We start from the raw sequence: 19,763 nt of genomic DNA on the forward strand, positions 1-19,763 counted from the left end.
TAAAATGTTTTAGAAATAAAATGACCTGTACAATATAAATAACATCTCAACAATATAAATAACATCTCAATGATATTAATTAAAGTAAGCTATGCTTACCGGTCTCTTGTAAATCTGTTAAGAGTGGCATATGTAGTTTAATAAAATTTTATTATGTTTTATTGCGACATACATATGATGAGACGTATATAAACTATTGAGTTGAATTGTAAAAATCATGCTTGTTTGCAGCTTCATTTGGTTTTGTAATTGAATGTTATTAATCTCATCTACAAAATTGATGTGATTGTAATATAATTGAATATTTCATTATGTAATTGCAAAATAACTAATTACATTTTAAAGTAACTGACTGGTTTAGGTAAAATAATTATGGATAATTGCCCAAAGAGAATGAGTATTCATATTAGTAAGTTCTAGAGTGCACTTTATTTAGATTAAGAATGGACTCAGTACCCAGACTTCGAAACCAGGGGTCATATTCTCAAATTCCCATCCATCAGTCTTAAATTACGAATATAGAGATATGAGACCCGTATGTTGATACTTTAAACCTTGCACGCTAAAGAACCATAGAGACTTTGGAACTTGGAGTGTCTTCGGTATCTTCCTCTTTATAAAATAACTAAAAGTCGCCAAGATCATAACACTTACAAAATACACTTTATTTAGAACAACAGAAATTTCAAACTTCTTAACATAAAAAGAGAGCCTTCCGCTATAAAGAATAGAATATATTTGCTACACAAAGTAAATTGGTTTCATAATTAAAGCTAAAAATTAAGAATACTTATATGTGTTGAATTTATATGTCACTTGTGTATTTAGCGCAGAAATAATTTCAAATTTCTAAGTATGAAGGAAATCTTCTTTTGAAGGAATTGAACATTTTTACGTTTAGATAAAGAACAATGGTTTCATAATTAAAGCAATAATCATGATTTTATTGTATAAAGTCATAGAAAAATTCACCGAATTGCTTCTTGGACACAATGTTTTACAAACTTCATCTCTGTTGTTTCCTTGACGTCAGGTTTTCCAACGATGTGGAAAATTCCGATACGACTTTTCAGGGAAGTATTGTTCGATAGGCATCAGATTCTGGGGATTTAAGAATGAATTTATATGTAAGTATAAATAGATCTGTAACAGAACTATACAATAACTACTTATTTGTCATATATAGTATCTCATCTAAAATATATGAAATCAAACATACAATAAGAATACACATTCTTTAATGGTTCTTTAATTTTATGTTTTTTTATCAGAAAGAAACGACCGTACATTATAAAATGTATACATTTATCTAATATTTATTGATTATATACAGCATACAGTTTGGCATTCATATTGTATTGAAAAAAATGGCCCCCGTATCCAGTGGGCGAAATAGGGTTGTGTTTTTAGTTTTGGTTTATTTAAAGTAAAGAGAAGACACAACATTGGACAATTAATTGAAACAGTGCTAAAATTCAACAATGTGAAAAGTGCATTTTTTTATTTATTTTTTTTTGTAGGGGAGGGGGGAGGAGGTTCCTCAAGGTTTTCATTAATGTTGCCAAATGTTTATTCTAATAACATATCTGGAACATTCCATACGTGAAGGCTGGTTCTGTTTCCAGTTTTCGGTATAAATTTTTAAAACAATAAATAACATTTTGAATTCAGTTTCACTTCAGGGGAAATAACGACACAACACAAAGACCTGCATGAAGTTTTGGAATGCTTGAAGGTTAGCAAAACAAGTATCATCCCCGGTGGGATTCGAACCCACGACCTCTGGATTAGAAGTCCAGCTATCCACTGCGCTACGGGGACTTATACTACTTGCAAGTATCAATACATTTAACCACAGTGCGTCTACCTTAGATGTGTAAAGCACTATATGTAAATGCTGTTGATTACTATCAGAAAAAACATATATCTTGAGCATTAGTTTTCTGTTGCTTTGTTTACTATCACATTATGTCAAAACACCATTCAAATTCAAGTGAATTGAAAGAAAGATTAAATATACTTTAGACAAAGACTCTTATTCTTTTTTAATCTCACAGCTCTGATATCAGTGCCATTGACCTTTAAAACAAACCTTTAAAATGATAGCAAAGTTAAGAAAGGTAAAATACTCTTATCTGTTAGAAAATAGTCTATATCGAGCGGTGTTAACTTAAGAAGATTTATCTAAATACTTGGATATATAAATCAAATATAATGTTTTGAATTAGTTAGGCTAGTCAAGTACAAAATTCAATAACATTTTAATCAAATGCTCGATCTTTTGGTGTTTGTAGTTCTAATGCACTAAACTCAATACAAAATGTATTATCTTAAGGATTTAAATGTTTAACTTAATTTCAAATTTCTTTGACATTCTACCAACAGGCGCCAAATTATATAAAGAATTTTACGGGTTTTTTTTTGGGGGGGGGGGGGGGGGGGGGGGGGGTTGGACAATAACATTTTGAAATAGATAATATGATGTTCCAGTCTTTGCGTGAACAATCTGCATTTAGAAATATCCGTTATTATGACAAAAATAATCATTCAAAACCGGCAAAACATCTGTTGATGTTGTGATGAGCAGAATGACTACATAGCGGAGATTCAAAGAAAGTTGTTTTGTAAGTGTATTTCTATTTGCCATCGGAACATATTTGGGCGACTCCTCTAGAAGACTATTAATTATTTTACTTGGAGGATAGTGAAAGCCTCTCCGGTTGAAGGTTTAATTTAAATAAAGTGCACACTAAAAGTAGCCAATATCCATAACATATTCTCTACGACCAATATTTATAAATACTTTAGCTAGACCCTTTTGTCAATCGCTTTCAAATGTAAGTAATTAATTAACAATTGCACAATGATTTTTTTAAATTAAATTACAATTCCGATAACTTTGTTGATGTAATTTATCAATTAACAATTGCATTGCAAATATAATTAATTACATTCAATTACAATAACAACCCAGCATGATTTTACATGAACACTGTATCAAAGTGTTTTTTTGTTTGTTTTTTTTTTTGGCAAATAATTACCCCCAAATAATATGCATGCATGCATATGATAATAAACAAATCGACTTAAATTTAGTTATTCATAAATCGCATTATTACACAAAGAAACATAAATGTCCTAAAATGTGTGCATGTGAGAGAATACCATACGGTCCTTAATATTTCGAAATAAACTGACGCAAAAGAAGCTGATAGTTGGTCCTAAATATTTTAACACCAACACCAATTCAACGATTAACTGCAGGTACAGAAGATACAGATAGAAACATGTATTTCTGTGCTAGTTACAAAGGGCTGTGAACCCAGGATTTAAGTTGGTCTGTTACCGATACTATCTGTTCGAAAAACTAAGTTATGGTTATTGAATTTATAGATGTGCTACGTAATTAGAAGTAATTGAAATGTAACTGTCAGTTTCACCCCTGCATTCCATGGTAATAAATCAAATTACAATCAAATGTAACTGAAAAATGTAATTGAAAAAACCCTCCCAATTACATTTTATATTCAATTAATCAGGCAGGAAATGTAATTAAATTCAATTAATTACAATTACGTTTTTAATTACCCAAGGTCTGACTAGACCAGATCCGTTCAATACACCGTAACTCAAAGACAAAACGGTAAAATTAAAATACTTCTTCAGTTCATAAGCGAACAGAAACACCCACTTTAGTGATGCAAATGTATGCATTACTCTGACGACTATATCCTATTTGACCTAGTTGTGAAAAATACATAAAATTTTGAAATATGAAAAGTAAAGAAATTATCTTTTCTCATTTGTTACCATCATTGCACTGTAAACTAACTGCTTCATTATATACTGAACAGCAAAAGGAACTATCCAGATGTATATCTGGTATATTTTGAAATAAAAAATAATTTTTCAAATTTGAATTGTTTCTTCATATCAAAATTACACTTGAAGATCTTCACGTGACAATTTTTTTTAAAAATCAATCAACCGGGAAGTCAGTAGTCCCACAATAGCCGTTTCAAGGCTATATCTTATGCGCGGCAGTTGCATTGTAACATCCCAATTGGGCGCTCGCGCTAAATTTGATTCAGTTGTGCGTTGCAACCAACAATATTTTTTAAACTTTATGCTGTTTTTCGAGTTAGCCCATTATCAATATTTCCAATGACAATTAAATTTCACAAAGAAAATTGTTAATTACAGGCGCACGTGAATTTCGTGCAAAACGGCTAAAGTGGGACTACTGACTTCATGGTTGATTGATTTTTTAAGATTTTACACGTGAAGTTCATCAAGTGTAATGTGATGTGAAAAATACAAGTGATTTATAAATTAAAGTTTTTAAATAAAAAATACCCTAGTTATGAAACTGGATAGTTTCTTTTGCTGTTCAGTATATATACCTGATATGTACCTGAACAACACGACATGAGGTAACAGTGTCGATCTTTGCGAACACATGAATAGCAAATTTCTTAAGGAAAACTAATAAACATTTCATAAAATATAAGAGAATAATTTTGAAAATTTGTAGGATATAGAAAAGCATTTTACAGTGACCTATTTCTTATTTTTAACATTTTATCTCAATATTTTGTGCTTCAAAGATTGTTTACACCAAATAGAAAGTGGCAACTCAGTTTCACATGGAGATTACCCCAAGTTGTTGATTGAATATTGTAATGATGTGGCAGTTACATTGTTTAATACTGATTTTACTGTGAAGAAATCTAGTCCACGTCCATTGTGCATTTCTATGGTTTACGTTCAAGAACTTATTCAATGAGAAAATGTCTACATATGCGTTAATTTTTACAGCAATTCTCATGTAAGAATTTTAGAGGTTGCTGTGTTTGATCTGTTTATGTCATATAACATCTCAATATATTATTCACGTTTAGTTTAAATACATAACAGGATAAATGTGGTTTTATACCATTGAATTGCTCTAAAGTACCGAAACTAGTTTTTCAGTATTTAATTAAATGCAAAATGTATAATGTTTTTGAAAGAAGGAATTGAAAAATTAATATAATGTAACCTTAAATGATAAGGGAGTAATGCAATATAGAATACTAACAATTATTTCAAGATTTTATCCTACGTATGAAACAGACAAACTTGTGAATTGAAACTGAAATATTTTCGTATCTAAACTCTGGATCTTTTTCTATTTAAGGTCGTTGAGCTTTATGCTCACTATTTCAAAGTGTGATTGTATTTCTTAAGAATCGTATTTTTTTGGTATCGGTAGGTAAAATATTAAGGGCACTGAAAATTAAGCCTCGAAACGGATTTTGTGCATTAACTGGGGTCAAACATAACTTCTCAAGATAATTGCATATGATCAGAAATGGTATGGTTTGATGTCTCTGAATTGTTTTTTGTACTTGTAGCATGTGTAAATGTTGAGTTCTGCTCAACCCGGGGCTAGAGGGCGTGGACGGTAGCATGCATTTCCACTACCGTCCACGAACAGGCTCAGTCAAACCGAGCCTGCAACATTTTTGTCGTGTTGAGCGACCTGTGAAGTTACCACTTTTTCTATTTTGAGTTTAGTGCAGTGAAATTACAAACACCACAAGAACGTGCATTTGATCAGAACATTATTGAAAAAGTTATATCCTCGCCTTACTAATTATAAAACTTTTATTTTAGAGTGAACCGCATCACTCAGTTTTTCGTTAAGGCTTTTAAAGTCAAAGTCGTACGATATAGGACATTGTCTAAACGAAAGTTGTACTTTAACGTCTCTTGAATGTAACATCATTTTAAAATATCGTATTAATTTTCAAACGCTTTGTAAACGTCATTGTAAAATTCAAAAAAGCTAACACCATCGATTCAATAGCGAGCAATATTCTGTTTACTTTTCTTCACATTCACTTTACAGATTCAGTTTGAATGTTATTTTCACATACAAATATCCAACATGGAAAGCCACGTTCCCAAATGGAAGCCTCCCAAAACGTTAACCCAGTACGCGGACGGGCACACAACCAACACACGCACTCTGACACAAACACACTAGGACAAAACGAACAAATAAAGGAACATGGTGGGGCACTGCCTTGGAACTGTCAGCGGCAAAACCATCACTTGGGAGCTTAAACCGGTTTATGGTGCATTAAACCTCACTCTTAACCCTACCGTGTTCCAAAACCACAGGACATGGTAAATGAAAGTTATCCCAGCCAGTAAAACCCTAGCATATTAATGTACTCAATGTAATGTCTATGCAGAAGACAGAGCAATAAGGGAAACACCCTTAAGTGCCCGACGAAACAGGCCAGAAAACAGAAATCAAAATAGCTCAGTCCCGGTGGGATTTAAGAACTAGCTATCAAAGAGTCCTCCACCTGTTCCGTCAGACACAATCAAAAAGGAAAGCGTGGCGTCCAACTGTAAAGGGCTGAACACCAAACATGCGATGTGTCTCAAAGCAGTTCATGGGTCACAACCGACAGACTGTATATATTTTAGAAAATGATACAAATTACATTTTAAAGTAATTGACTTGTTTAGGTAAAATAATTATGGATAATTGCCCAAAGAGAATGAGTATTCATATTAGTAAGTTCTAGAGTGCACTTTATTTAGATTAAGAATGGACTCAGTACCCAGACTTCGAAACCAGGGGTCATATTCTCAAATTCCCATCCATCAGTCTTAAATTACGAATATAGAGATATGAGACCCGTATGTTGATACTTTAAACCTTGCACGCTAAAGAACCATAGAGACTTTGGAACTTGGAGGGTCTTCGGTATCTTCCTCTTTATAAAATAACTAAAAGTCGCCAAGATCATTACACTTACAAAATACACTTTATTTAAAACAACAGAAATTTCAAACTTTTTAACATAAAAAGAGAGCCTTCTGCTATAAAGAATTGAATATATTTGCTCTTACACAAAGTACATTGGTTTCATTAAAACAAAAAATTAAGCATGCTTATATGTGTTGAATTTATATGTCACATGTGTATTTAGCGCAGAAATAATTTCAAATTTCTAAGTATGAAGGAAATCTTCTTTTTAAGGAATTGAACATTTTTACGTTTAGATAAAGAACATTGGTTTCATAATTAAAACAATAATCATGATTTTATTGTATAAAGTCATAGAAAAATTCACCGAATTGCTTCTTGGACACAATGTTTTACAAACTTCATCTCTGTTGTTTCCTTGACGTCAGGTTTTCCAACGATGTGGAAAATTCCGATACGACTTTTCAGGGAAGTATTGTTCGATAGGCATCAGATTCTGGGGATTTAAGAATGAATTTATATGTAAGTATAAATAGATCTGTAACAGAACTATACAATAACTACTTATTTGTCATATATAGTATCTCATCTAAAATATATGAAATCAAACATACAATAAGAATACACATTCTTTAATGGTTCTTTAATTTTATGTTTTTTATCAGAAAGAAACGACGTACATTATAAAATGTATACATTTATCTAATATTTATTGATTATATACAGCATACAGTTTGGCATTCATATTGTATTGGAATAAATGGTCCCGTATCCAGTGGGCGAAATAGGGTTTGTGTTTAGTTTTGGTTTATTTAAAGTAAAGAGAAGACACAACATTGGACAATTAATTGAAACAGTGCTAAAATTCAACAATGTGAAAAGTGCATTTTTTTATTTTATTTTTTTTTGTAGGGGAGGGGGGAGGGGGTTCCTCAAGGTTTTCATAATGTTGCCAAATGTTTATTCTAATAACATATCTGGAACATTCCATACGCTGAAGGCTGGTTACTGTTTCCAGTTTTCGGTATAAATTTTATAAAACAATAAATAACATTTTGAATTCAGTTTCACTTCAGGGGAAATAACGACACAACACAAAGACCTGCATGAAGTTTTGGAATGCTTGAAGGTTAGCAAAACAAGTATCATCCCCGGTGGGATTCGAACCCACGACCTCTGGATTAGAAGTCCAGCGCGCTATCCACTGCGCTACGGGGACTTATACTACTTGCAAGTATCAATACATTTAACCACAGTGCGTCTACCTTAGATGTGTAATGCACTATATGTAAATGCTGTTGATTACTATCAGAAAAAACATATATCTTGAGCATTAGTTTTCTGTTGCTTTGTTTACTATCACATTATGTCAAAACACCATTCAAATTCAAGTGAATTGAAAGAAAGATTAAATATACTTTAGACAAAGACTCTTATTCTTTTTTAATCTCACAGCTCTGATATCAGTGCCATTGACCTTTAAAACAAACTTTTAAAATGATAACAAAGTTAAGAAAGGTAAAATACTCTTATCTGTTAGAAAATATCGAGCGGTGTTAACTTAAGAAGATTTATCTAAATACTTGGATATATAAATCAAATATAATGTTTTGAATTAGTTAGGCTAGTCAAGTACAAAATTCAATAACATTTTAATCAAATGCTCGATCTTTTGGTGTTTGAAGTTCAAATGCACTAAACTCAATACAAAATGTATTATCTTAAGGATTTAAATGTTTAACTTAATTTCAAATTTCTTTGACATTCTACCAACAGGCGCCAAATTATATAAAGAATTTTAGAATTTTACGGGGTTTTTTTTGGGGGGGGGGGGGGGGGACAATAACATTTTTAAATAGATAATATGATGTTCCAGTCTTTGCGTGAACAATCTGCATTTAGAAATATCCGTTATTATGACAAAAATAATCATTCAAAACCGGCTAAACATCTGTTGATGTTGTGATGAGCAGAATGACTACATAGCGGAGATTCAAAGAAAGTTGTTTTGTAAGTGTATTTCTATTTGCCATCGGAACATATTTGGGCGACTCCTCTAGAAGACTATTAATAATTTTACTTGGAGGATAGTGAAAGCCTCTCCGGTTGAAGGGTTAATCTAAATAAAGTGCACACTAAAACTAGCCAATATCCATAACATATTCTCTACGACCAATATTTATAAATACTTTAGCTAGACACTTTTGTCAATCGCTTTAAAATGTAAGTAATTAATTAACAATTGCACCGTGATTTTTTAAATATAATTAATTACATTCAATTACAATACCAAATGGAGCAACAACCCAGCATGATTTTACATGAACACTGTATCAAAGTTCTTTTATTGGCAAATAATTACCCCAAATGATATGCATGCATGCACATGATAATAAACAGAACAGAACAGAACTTTATTCATAATAATATGACTCGAACATAAGAAGTTCCTCGTCATCATAGCTATATACAGCATGCAGTAATCTATTATTTACATATATACAAATAGTGAGAATGAAAATATACAGACCTATGATAAAAAGATAATAGCAAATATACCTGGACTTGGCGATCAAATTTATGAATTCGTACTAAATATTTCACAGACAAAAAACTACAGTGTAATATGTTTAAATATAAATCGTTTCAATCATACAAGTAATTTAAATTATCATTTCTCATTTTAAACGATTTACTACAATATATAGCCAACCTATTTAAAATTTTCAAATTAAATGTGTTTAAAAGTTCTATGAATTTAAACATACATGGATGGTTGTAATAGTAACGTAGTATATACCTTTTTCTTAACTCAGAATAAACAGTGCATATTAGACTATTAGTACAAAGTGATATTCATCTTCCAAATCGTTGTGTTCACATAAAATACATTTTCATTCAGATCTCAATATATTTCTATGTCTACCAGTTTCAATGTTTAAATGTTGAGACGACATTCTTAATTTTGTGGTTTAACACAATTCTTTTATTTAGGTATTCAGATATTCCAAATGTCAACTTAAATTCTTTAAACAAACAAAGAGAAGATTTCATATGCATGTCCTGTCTCCAGTTGCTTATATACAGGTCAAATAATCGTGTTCGTAATATTGGAATAAACATTTTGATATCAACTGATTCTGGATATAACAATATATCATTAAAACCAGATTCGTGTAATAAATGTTATACTTTAGATTTCAGTTAATACACAAAATATACAACTTTATTCCAACTTTCTATGACATTCTACCAACAGGCACCAACTTATATACAGAATTTTATGGTTTTTTACGAAAAACAATCACATTTTGAAATAGATAATACTAAGTTCCAGTCTTTGCGTGAACAATCTGCACTTAAAAATATCCGTGATGGTTACAAAAATAAACATTTAAAACCGGCAAAATATCTGCGGATGTTGCTATGAGCAGAAATGACTACATAGCGGAGATTCAAAGAAAGTTGTTTTGTAAGTGTATTTATATTTGCCACCGAGAGACATATGGGCGACTCCTGTAGAAGACTGTTAATAATTTTGGCTCAAGTATAGTATAAGCAAAAAGTAGTCTCGTTATTTAATTTTGTATTAATACGCTTTAAAGTACTAATGCGTGTTTACTAAATAATTAATAATATATAACTACATTTCTAGTGGTGAGAGCGAAACTATTTTATCTTGTTCTTTATTTAGAACTCAGCCCATGTATAAATATTATATTTCTACATTTCTAATGTTGAGAACGGAACTATTTTATCTTGTTCTTTATTTAGAACTCATCCCATTGATTTATAATAGGTCGACAGGTTGACAGGTTGACAGGTCGACAGGTTGACAGGTCGACAGGTCGACAAGATGATCCCCGACAGGCCGATAGGATGAAAATATGACTGATTGTGTTGACAGGTTGACAGGTCGACAGGTTGACAGGTAGACAGGTAGACAAGATGATCCACGACAGGCCGATAGGATGAAAATATGACTGATTGTGTTGTCAAGTTGACGGGTTGACAGGTCGACAGGTTGACAGGTCGACAGGTTGACAGGTAGACAGGTAGACAAGATGATCCACGACAGGCCGATAGGATGAAAATATGACTGATTGTGTTGTCAGGTTGACGGGTTGACAGGTCGACAGGTTGACAGGTTGACATGTCGACAGGTTGACAGGTCGACAGGTTGACAGGTTGACAGGTCGACAGGTTGACAGGTAGACAGGTAGACAAGATGATCCACGACAGGCCGATAGGATGAAAATATGACTGATTGTGTGGTCAGGTTGACGGGTTGACAGGTCGACAGGTTGACAGGTCGACAGGTCGACAGGTTGACAGGTCGACAGGTTGACAGGTTGACAGGTCGACAGGTTGACAGGTCGACAGGTTGACAGGTTTACACTTTGACAAGATGAGCCAGATGATCCCCAACAGGCCGACAGGATGAAAATATGACTGATAGTGTTGTCATGTTCTGAATTTTATTTGTATTTATAATTGTTCGTAATTGAGTTTTGAGATATCATTCATAAGGATATGGTAAATATCTCCATTAGGCATGCCGTACCTGTGGCGGTACGAAAATTCTTGCAGTATGGAGTCAATTTTATCGTGTAGGATTCCTTTCATTGATTTGATTTTGAGTTTAACTAGACCCCATACACCTTCTATTCCATTAGTGCATGTTCCGTCTTCCGATTTGAACTGTTTACTGTGATTGACGGTTGTATGGTTATATCCTTCCTTTTCCAGTGAGTAATACGCTTTCCAACAGTCCGAGTAAATTGTACATCCTTCCGTAACCGAAGTTTTAACGATTGGTATCAATGTTTCTTTATTTCTTTTTTCCACTATTTGGAAGAGTACTTTTCGTGTCCCTTTCTCCTTCATACCGAAAACCCATGTGTCCTGAATTTAAATAAATATAATTTTGAACTTTCGAATTGTGTATATGATTTGTGCGTGTACACTTAAAGAAACATCACGTTTTTATTTTATTTTTCACGGTTTTCTGTATAATGTTTAAAAAAAATAAACAAACGAAATATAACAAATCAGCATTCAAAAGTATAAAATGTGAAAGTCTTAAAAATTCGCAAACATCTAGTATGCAGTAATTTTGAATGACTTTAAAACATAAATTTTATCAGTTATTGTTAGGTAAAAAGTAATAAATTAAATGAACAAAATTGAAAATGAGCCATGTCATGCGAAAACCTGACTTGTTACAAAAGCTATCAGGTCGGACTCATATCTGCACATCTGTGAAATCTGACCAGGATGCATACTTTTTGCTGAACATCTGATATATCAAATTAGATGTGATTGCTTATTTGGTGTACACAATGGTTGCATTTACTCTATATGGGGCTAGTATATTATGTAAGAAATTCATTTAATTGAACATGCATTACTGTAACTGTTTAAATTTATGTAAATTATTTCAATAATGTGTTTTGGGATATGTTTAAAAATTAAATTGTAATAATATTTTAATTGAAATGGATACGTTATTAATATCTCAGTGTACATTATTATATTTTTACCTGTTTGCCGGTCCCTTTATTATATTTCCTTTTTTTTTCCCAAAGAGACTCTCGTCTATCTCCACTACGCTGCCCTCTGCATTTCCTAGTGAAATTGGATCTTTTTCTAGGAATAGTTTACAAAGTTGTCTAAGTTTTTTGTACCATTCAATGACAGTAACGTGACTTATATCCGTGAATTTCTCCACTTCGAATACTTGAATGTCCGTGGCAAAGAAGTATAGAATCTCCATCTGCATTCTTAAGGACAATTTTGACTTCTGTAATTAAAGTTTATTTATCAGAAATCTATAAGTCGATATTTTTAAAAATTACACAATATTTACAGGGTTTAAGTACATGTATTGGAGCACTTGCACTTTAGCGGTCACTATAATGATAGTAGTTTAACAATGTCTTTAATATCAACAGTTGAAACAGTAAACTTTATTTTGAGATGAATATGTTTTTTCCAAATATTACATGGTAAAAATATACGATCATACTTGAATAATAATCCCGGTATTCGTGAATTTAAAGTAAGAAAATGTGTTACGCCAATAAAATAGTTTTTGCAAGTTGCGGCATGATAAATTTGACTATTAAGATACATAATTATATTTCATAGATAGTTTAATTGTATGTCAGAATTAAATTTACCTCAAAAATTGAATTTATTCTGATCGACTCTACACGTAGGCAGTAGTCACATCGCCATTCCTGTTTATCCACTTTTGCATGATTCTTCGATAATTTCATCGTTTTGGAGCATTGTTGACAGTTTCTGATACCATCTATTATTTTTAGATCTCGTAGGTATTGAAGAAGCCGTTCGTGGTCACTTAAAATTGAATAAAAAATCATATAACTTTGGGGCAGCAATATTTTGCGAAGCCATTTTGAATAAGCAGAATTGTATTTTGGCCTGATGACGTACTAACGGTATGTGTTTTGGCGTAGTGCGCCAATTTAGACGTTACGATATCCGTTACATTAACGTCATATCCGATTTCGTGAAAAACAAGAATGGCTACGCAAATGTCCTATGACGAAAACGATGTCTTAAATTTGTACAAGAAAGCATTTAACATCAAAATACCGATGCATTCAGTTATTGATGATGATTTCTATGAATGGCTGACTTTGTTCGAGAAAGCGACAAATTGTTCCAAGTTTCTTGTTTTGCCTAGTATTTTATCGCTGACAGCAACTTTATGTGGACCGAAGTCTGATGTTTCTACCAGAGGCGGGGAGTTTTCCAATGCATTAAACGAATACCTCATTGCTGTTTGCGATCCAGGAGGTGGCAAGTCGAATACTTACAGTAGAGTGGTTCAGCCGGTTATCGATCATATGTATAGAAGACATATGCTTCATATACAACTTGAAAATTATACTTCTGCTGGCATCCAGAAGCACCAGACAGATAATAAGGGATATGGCATTATAACTGGTGACGAGGGTCACAGATTTATGTCTTCCATAACTATGAAACAGAGTAAAGGAGAATCTGAAAAGGCACTTTTGTGCAAACTTTGGGGTGGTAGAGGAGACGCCAATGTACTTGCGAACGGTGTTAGAGGGTTCGATAGAACTTCTATGTCAGCATGTGTTTTCATACAACCTGAGCCGCTGTTGAAAGAGCTTGTAAATCTGAAAGGTAAATGATTTTCAAAACTTTTCACCTTTACTTAGAATGGTGATAACTTATGCTTATTGATTTTTTTATTCTTAAAGGATTTATCGTATTAGCAGTTGATTAAATGGATATAATTGACAGTGTTATTTTTTTCTGTCATAAGATCTACCATATTCACATATATGAATAGTTTCATGAATTAATCGAAACGAGAGAGTTGAAATTTATTGTGTATTTAGTAATATAAAGGTCCATTTGATCTTATTTTTTTGTTATTTTGCTTTTTAGTAGGGTAAATGAAAAAGAATCGAGATTTAATATGTGAAGCGCATGTGTTTACTAGCGATAATGAATAATTTCGCGCACAACCATACTGTAAGATTAATTTTTTAAACAAGCTGGGAGGACTAGTGAAAGTCAACAAATTAACGAATGTCAAGTACAGAAGTTATAGAATTACAATGTAAATTCCTTTTTGCTGACGAGTCAATAAAGTAAGCATATTCAATGCCTGATTTTTTATAGATTTTATCCTTTATCCTCTTCAACCCGCCACCACCTCCCCTCACAGCTCCCAATCAACCTGATATTGTCGAATTTAAAAAAAATTCGGCCGTTTAAGCTTCAAATTTACTTAATATAGTTGTATTTATTACTCTTGATTTCTGCATTGTTCATTTATGACCGATACTGGAACCGAAACTAGTGATGTTAAAATGTACCTGAATAGGTTAGAACCCGTGAAAACGCAGTTTATTTTATATTTGTATTTGTTTGGGTGTTGTGTTTGCTGTGTGTCATGATCTTTTTAAAAAATCGGGCTTGTAATCAGAAACAAGACAAAAAGAAAGTAAATAGAAGAAAGGGAGGTAATAAAACTGCGGAAAAGTATAAAATTTTTGGGAATAATAGCATATATATTCTAATTTTTATTTGAATTAATGATATAATTATAAAATTAGGAAAATAACAGAAAAATACACTTTAAAATTACAATAACTTAGCTGTAGGAATGTTGTAAAGAAGTTAGTATATTAGACGTTTTGCGCAGATTGTTACCTACAATAACATCAAAATGTTACCCTGAAAGTAATACTCATACCATAATTGAGCTGTAGGCCCCCTACTACATAAGATGATCAAGCGTTGTCATTAGACAAATCGGATAGATTTCCGGTAGAAGCATCGCCTTAATTCTTATTAAATCATGCGTCATATATGCGATATATCTACATGAATGTCAATTTACATATTATTCTTATAGGGAATGATGGACTGATGGACAGGTTTCTTTTGATATCTGCAAAGCCAGTGTTTCATAAGTGTCAGATAGTTAGAGAGAATTATGTTGTGCTGAAAGAGTCCAAGATGATGGACTTTGTACAAGTTATGGAGAATATATATGTTGCACACACAGCCGGTATACGGTACACCCTATCTGAAAAGGCGCAAGACAGTTACGAGGAAATGGTGGACGCATATGCTGATTACGTCCGAGACAAATACAATTCGGACGAAGGTAATATTTGTTGATACATGCTATTTTTTAGCGGTTATAGATTGCCTTTTTATTAGCAAGTATCACGTGTAAATCAGTGTTGCTAAGTCTATGCTGTTTATGACAATGAAACTTAGTTTACTTTTTAATTTTTTATTAAAATTATATGCGTGGACGAATAAGGTGATATTCGCATTTACAAAATCATTGGATATTTCAAAATGATGATCATATTAATTTAATATATACAAATTAATTTTGTTTTTTAAGGATATAAGGATGATTATGGATCTGTAACTTTTGAAATTTATTTTTAATGTAGAAGAGAAGGAGAACAGCTTAATTACATGCAGTCCGGAAAATGAGGGTATGGATTGCCAGGGTATAGTGACAAGTAAAGACACCCTACATATATTACGTTTATCAGCGTTACTTCACATTCTGCATCAATATATCAATCCTGTTCTTGGTGGTGAAGTAATGGAAATCCAGCATGTGATACCTCGGAAGCGATTACTGCAAGCGAAGACGCTGTATAATAGTATCGTACAACACAAGGCATTGTTTCTGCAGGTATGTTTCATATTTTATTATTTCAAGTGAAAGAAATGACATCATGAATGTAAACAGATAGGTAATTACATTGAATTATATGGTAAATCACTTAATACTGTATATATTTTTTAGATAATAGTTGAGAGAGTTAGTATTATGGGTGTCTTTGGTGCAATTTAAATGTGAATGCATCGTATTGTAAAAATTATATCAAATACGACAGAATTGGTTCTTAGCACATGCCTGGCACCATTTTAGGTCGTCAAGCTCGTTTGTATATGCAACACTGGATTAGGAATGGTAATATATATGTAAATTAATGCAGAAAGTTGTTAAATTTAACATCTCGTTTTAAAAATGCTATGAGGAAAAACATTTTATCAAAATTGAAAAACGTATTTCTAGATGTACATATGGCGCTAAATATCACGTGCATGTGTTATCAACATAATTTCGTGGTCAAGATTAAAACATTGGTAGTCATATTAGATTGATTGATATAGGTAAATGATAATTGTTTTATGTTATTATTTATTAATAAACAGGCCGTATCACAAGAAAATGGCAAGAAAGTACATATCAAGTCAACAATGACATTTAGGGAGAGAGTTGTTAATGCTGTATGCAAGAGCAGAGGACCTGCAGTAAGCACCCGTGCATTACAGCGTCAAATGAAGGGGGCTCTATCTGATAGTGTTAAAGGTAATTGTATAGAGTAATGACTTAAATATCAGAACTGTAAGTAAATATACTTATATATATATATAAAAGTTCAATTTGCAAGGAATTAACAGCAGTAGACTTCTGTTGGGTTTTTTTTTCAATTATTTTAATTCTTCACTGCAAGCGATTTCATTTGTACACATATCTTCAGGCAGTTTACATTCTGAAGTAATACAATGACGTCACGTCATAACAAAAATTACGGGAAACGTCGTAAACAGACGTTACGGCAAAGTTCAAGAATACCGTGTACATGCACACAAAACTTGGCAGAAACAGATGTTTTTACCATTTAAAAAGGGGAGTTAAAAAACTGTTGTTGAAACATATTTATGCGCGATATATAAGTTAAGAAATAATATCAAGATGATTACTTAAAAGGTAATCATAGCTTAAAAATCAATTGTGGGTACTCTGAAAAGAAAGAGTTACTCAAATTACCCACTTGTTCTTTATGGCAAAAGTGGTATATAGCCAACTATAGAAATAGCATCAAAAATTAAAGGGAGGTAATATAATTTAAAGATAAAACTGTATTACAGGAAGGAAAAGAGATAAAAAATTAAAGAACAAAGCAATGGTAGTACGTTAAGTGTACACGTTGATTGTATTAATTTTTAAACAATTATGACTTTTATTATTTTACGTGTAAAGATAAATGAGCAAGCATATATAAAGAGGAGATTCTAGTTACCCTGCACACATACAATAAAATTTAAAGAGCTCGCCATTGCACGCGGGCCTAACAACTATTGACAAACGCTAATAAGTTCTGGTTTGTTTTCAGTTGAACTGGAAGAACTGCAGAGGACAGGATTTGGTGTCTTGAAAAAAGTCAGGTGTAGTGTGTTGTTTTCAAGCTGCCTGGTTGCCTGATAGACTCTGAAATTGGACCGCACATGTCATATCTGAAGATTGCGGGACTAGATGTAGAAGGGTACAGCGCACTGGTCAAAGACATGAGCAGGATGAACGCTGAATTAATACAAATATGTAGGATCTATCACCCGCAATCAGCAATGATGGAAATTTAATTGTAGATATTAAAAAATAAAAGTATCAAAATGTTTATTTATAGATTAATGTTTTTTTTTTTTGTCTGTCGACCTGTCAACCTGTCAACCTGTCGACCTGTCAACCTGCCGACTTTTAAACCTGTCATCCTGTCGAACTGTCAACCTGTCAACCTACCGACTTTTAAACCTGTCAACCTGTCGACCTGTCAACCTGTCGACCTGTCAACCTGTCAACCTGTCGACCTTTGAACGCCATTATATTCACAGATTAATATCTTTAGATTTTATTAATTACTCCCGAATTACTTTTTTAATTGAAACAATAATTATTAGGAATAAGGGCTATAAGATTTATTTGTATTCTGAAGTATATAGCCTCATAACACAATTCAGTAACCAAATTACTCATTTATTACACCAGAATTATTTTTTGCTTATACTATACTTGATCCATAATTTTACTTGGAGGATAGTGCAGTATACAGACGAGGACCTCTCCGGTTCAAGGTTTAATCTAAATAAAGTGCACACTAAAACTAGCCAATATCTATAACATATTCTCTACGACCAATATCTATAAATACTTTAACTACACCCTGTGGTCAATCGCTTTAAAATGTAAGTAATTAATCAACAATTGCACAAAGGTTTTTTTAAATTAAATTACAATTCCGTTAACTTTGTTAATGTAATTTATCAATTTACAATTGCATTCCAAATATAATTAATTACATTCAATTACAATAGCAAATGGAGCAACAACCCAACATGATTTTACAAGAACACTGTATCAAAATTCTTTTTTGGCAAATAATTACCCCCAAATGATATGCATGCATGCACATGATAATAAACAAATCGACTTAATTTTAGTTATTCATAAATCGCATTATAATGATTTATAAAGCGGATGTTGTGATGAGCAGACCTATGATCTTTATAAAGATATTTACAAAGAAACATAAATGTCTTAAAATGTGTGCATGTGAGAGAATACCACTCGGTCCTTTATATTTCGAAATAAACTGACGCAAAAGAAGCTGATAGTTGGCCCTAAATATTTTAACACCAATTCAACGATTAACTGCAGGTACAGAAGATACAGATAGAGACAGGTATTATCTGTGCCAGTTACAAAGGGCTGTGAACCGAGAATTCAAGTAGGTCTGTTACCGATACTATATGTTCGACAATCTAAGTTATGGTTATTGAATTTATAGATGTGCTATGTAATTAGAAGCAATTGAAATGTAACTGTCAGTTTCATCCCTACATTCCATTATAATTAATCAAATTACAATCAAATGTAATTGAAAAATAAAACCCTCCCATTTACATTTTATATTCAATTAATCAGGCAGGAAATGTAATTAAATTCAATTAATTACAATTACGTTTTTAATTACCCAAGGTCTAACTAGACCAAACCCTTTCAATAAACCGTAACTCAAAGACAAAACGGTAAAATTAAGATACTTCTTCAGTTCATAAGCGAACAGAAACACCCACTTTAGTGATGCAAATGTATGCATTACTCTGACGACTATATCCTATTTGACCTAGTTTTGAAAAATACCTAAAATTCTAAAATATGAAAAGTAAAGAAATTTATCTTTTCTCATTTGTTACCATCCTTGCACTGTTAACTGACTGCTTCATTATGTATACCTGATATGTACCTGATCAATACGACATGAGGTAACAGTGTCGATCTTTGCGATCACATGAATAGCAATTGTCTTAAGGAAAACTAATAAACATTTCATAAAATATAAGAGAATAATTTTGAAAATTTGTAGGATTTAGAAAAGCATTTTACAGTGACCTATTTCTTATTTTTAACTTTCTATCTCAATATTTTGTGCTTCAAAGATTGTTTACACCAAATAGAAAGTGGCAACTCAGTTTCACATGGAGATTACCCCAAGTTGTCGATTGAATATTGTAATGATGTGGCAGTTACATTGTTTAATACTGATTTTACTGGGAAGAAATCTAGTCCACGTTCATTGTGCATTTCAATGGTTTACGTTCAAGAACT

General features: G+C 32.4%; 2 protein-coding genes and 1 non-coding gene across 3 annotated transcripts; 1 reads left to right on the forward strand and 2 right to left on the reverse strand.

The window, feature by feature from the left end:
• Positions 1-7,915: 7,915 nt before the first annotated feature.
• On the reverse strand, positions 7,916-7,988 carry Trnar-ucu (transfer RNA arginine (anticodon UCU)). The gene has a single exon. It is a non-coding gene; the product is annotated as a tRNA-Arg (tRNA).
• Positions 7,989-10,315: 2,327 nt separating this feature from the next.
• On the reverse strand, positions 10,316-13,155 carry LOC123527348 (uncharacterized). Its single transcript, XM_053553318.1, has 3 exons — positions 12,952-13,155; positions 12,313-12,572; positions 10,316-11,674 (listed from the first exon to the last, which is right to left on the reverse strand). The coding sequence occupies exons 1-3, from the start codon at positions 13,153-13,155 to the stop codon at positions 11,653-11,655; spliced, it is 486 nt and encodes a 161-aa protein (XP_053409293.1). The 3' UTR covers positions 10,316-11,652.
• Positions 13,156-13,191: 36 nt separating this feature from the next.
• LOC123526803 (uncharacterized) lies at positions 13,192-17,806 on the forward strand. The gene is made up of 5 exons (XM_045306051.2): positions 13,192-13,951; positions 15,195-15,449; positions 15,751-16,001; positions 16,529-16,685; positions 17,494-17,806. The coding sequence occupies exons 1-5, from the start codon at positions 13,318-13,320 to the stop codon at positions 17,580-17,582; spliced, it is 1,386 nt and encodes a 461-aa protein (XP_045161986.2). The 5' UTR covers positions 13,192-13,317; the 3' UTR covers positions 17,583-17,806.
• The last annotated feature ends 1,957 nt before the right edge of the window (positions 17,807-19,763 follow it).

This window comes from Mercenaria mercenaria, chromosome 10, assembly GCF_021730395.1.
Source record: "Mercenaria mercenaria strain notata chromosome 10, MADL_Memer_1, whole genome shotgun sequence".
Classification (NCBI taxonomy): Eukaryota; Metazoa; Mollusca; class Bivalvia; order Venerida; family Veneridae; genus Mercenaria; species Mercenaria mercenaria.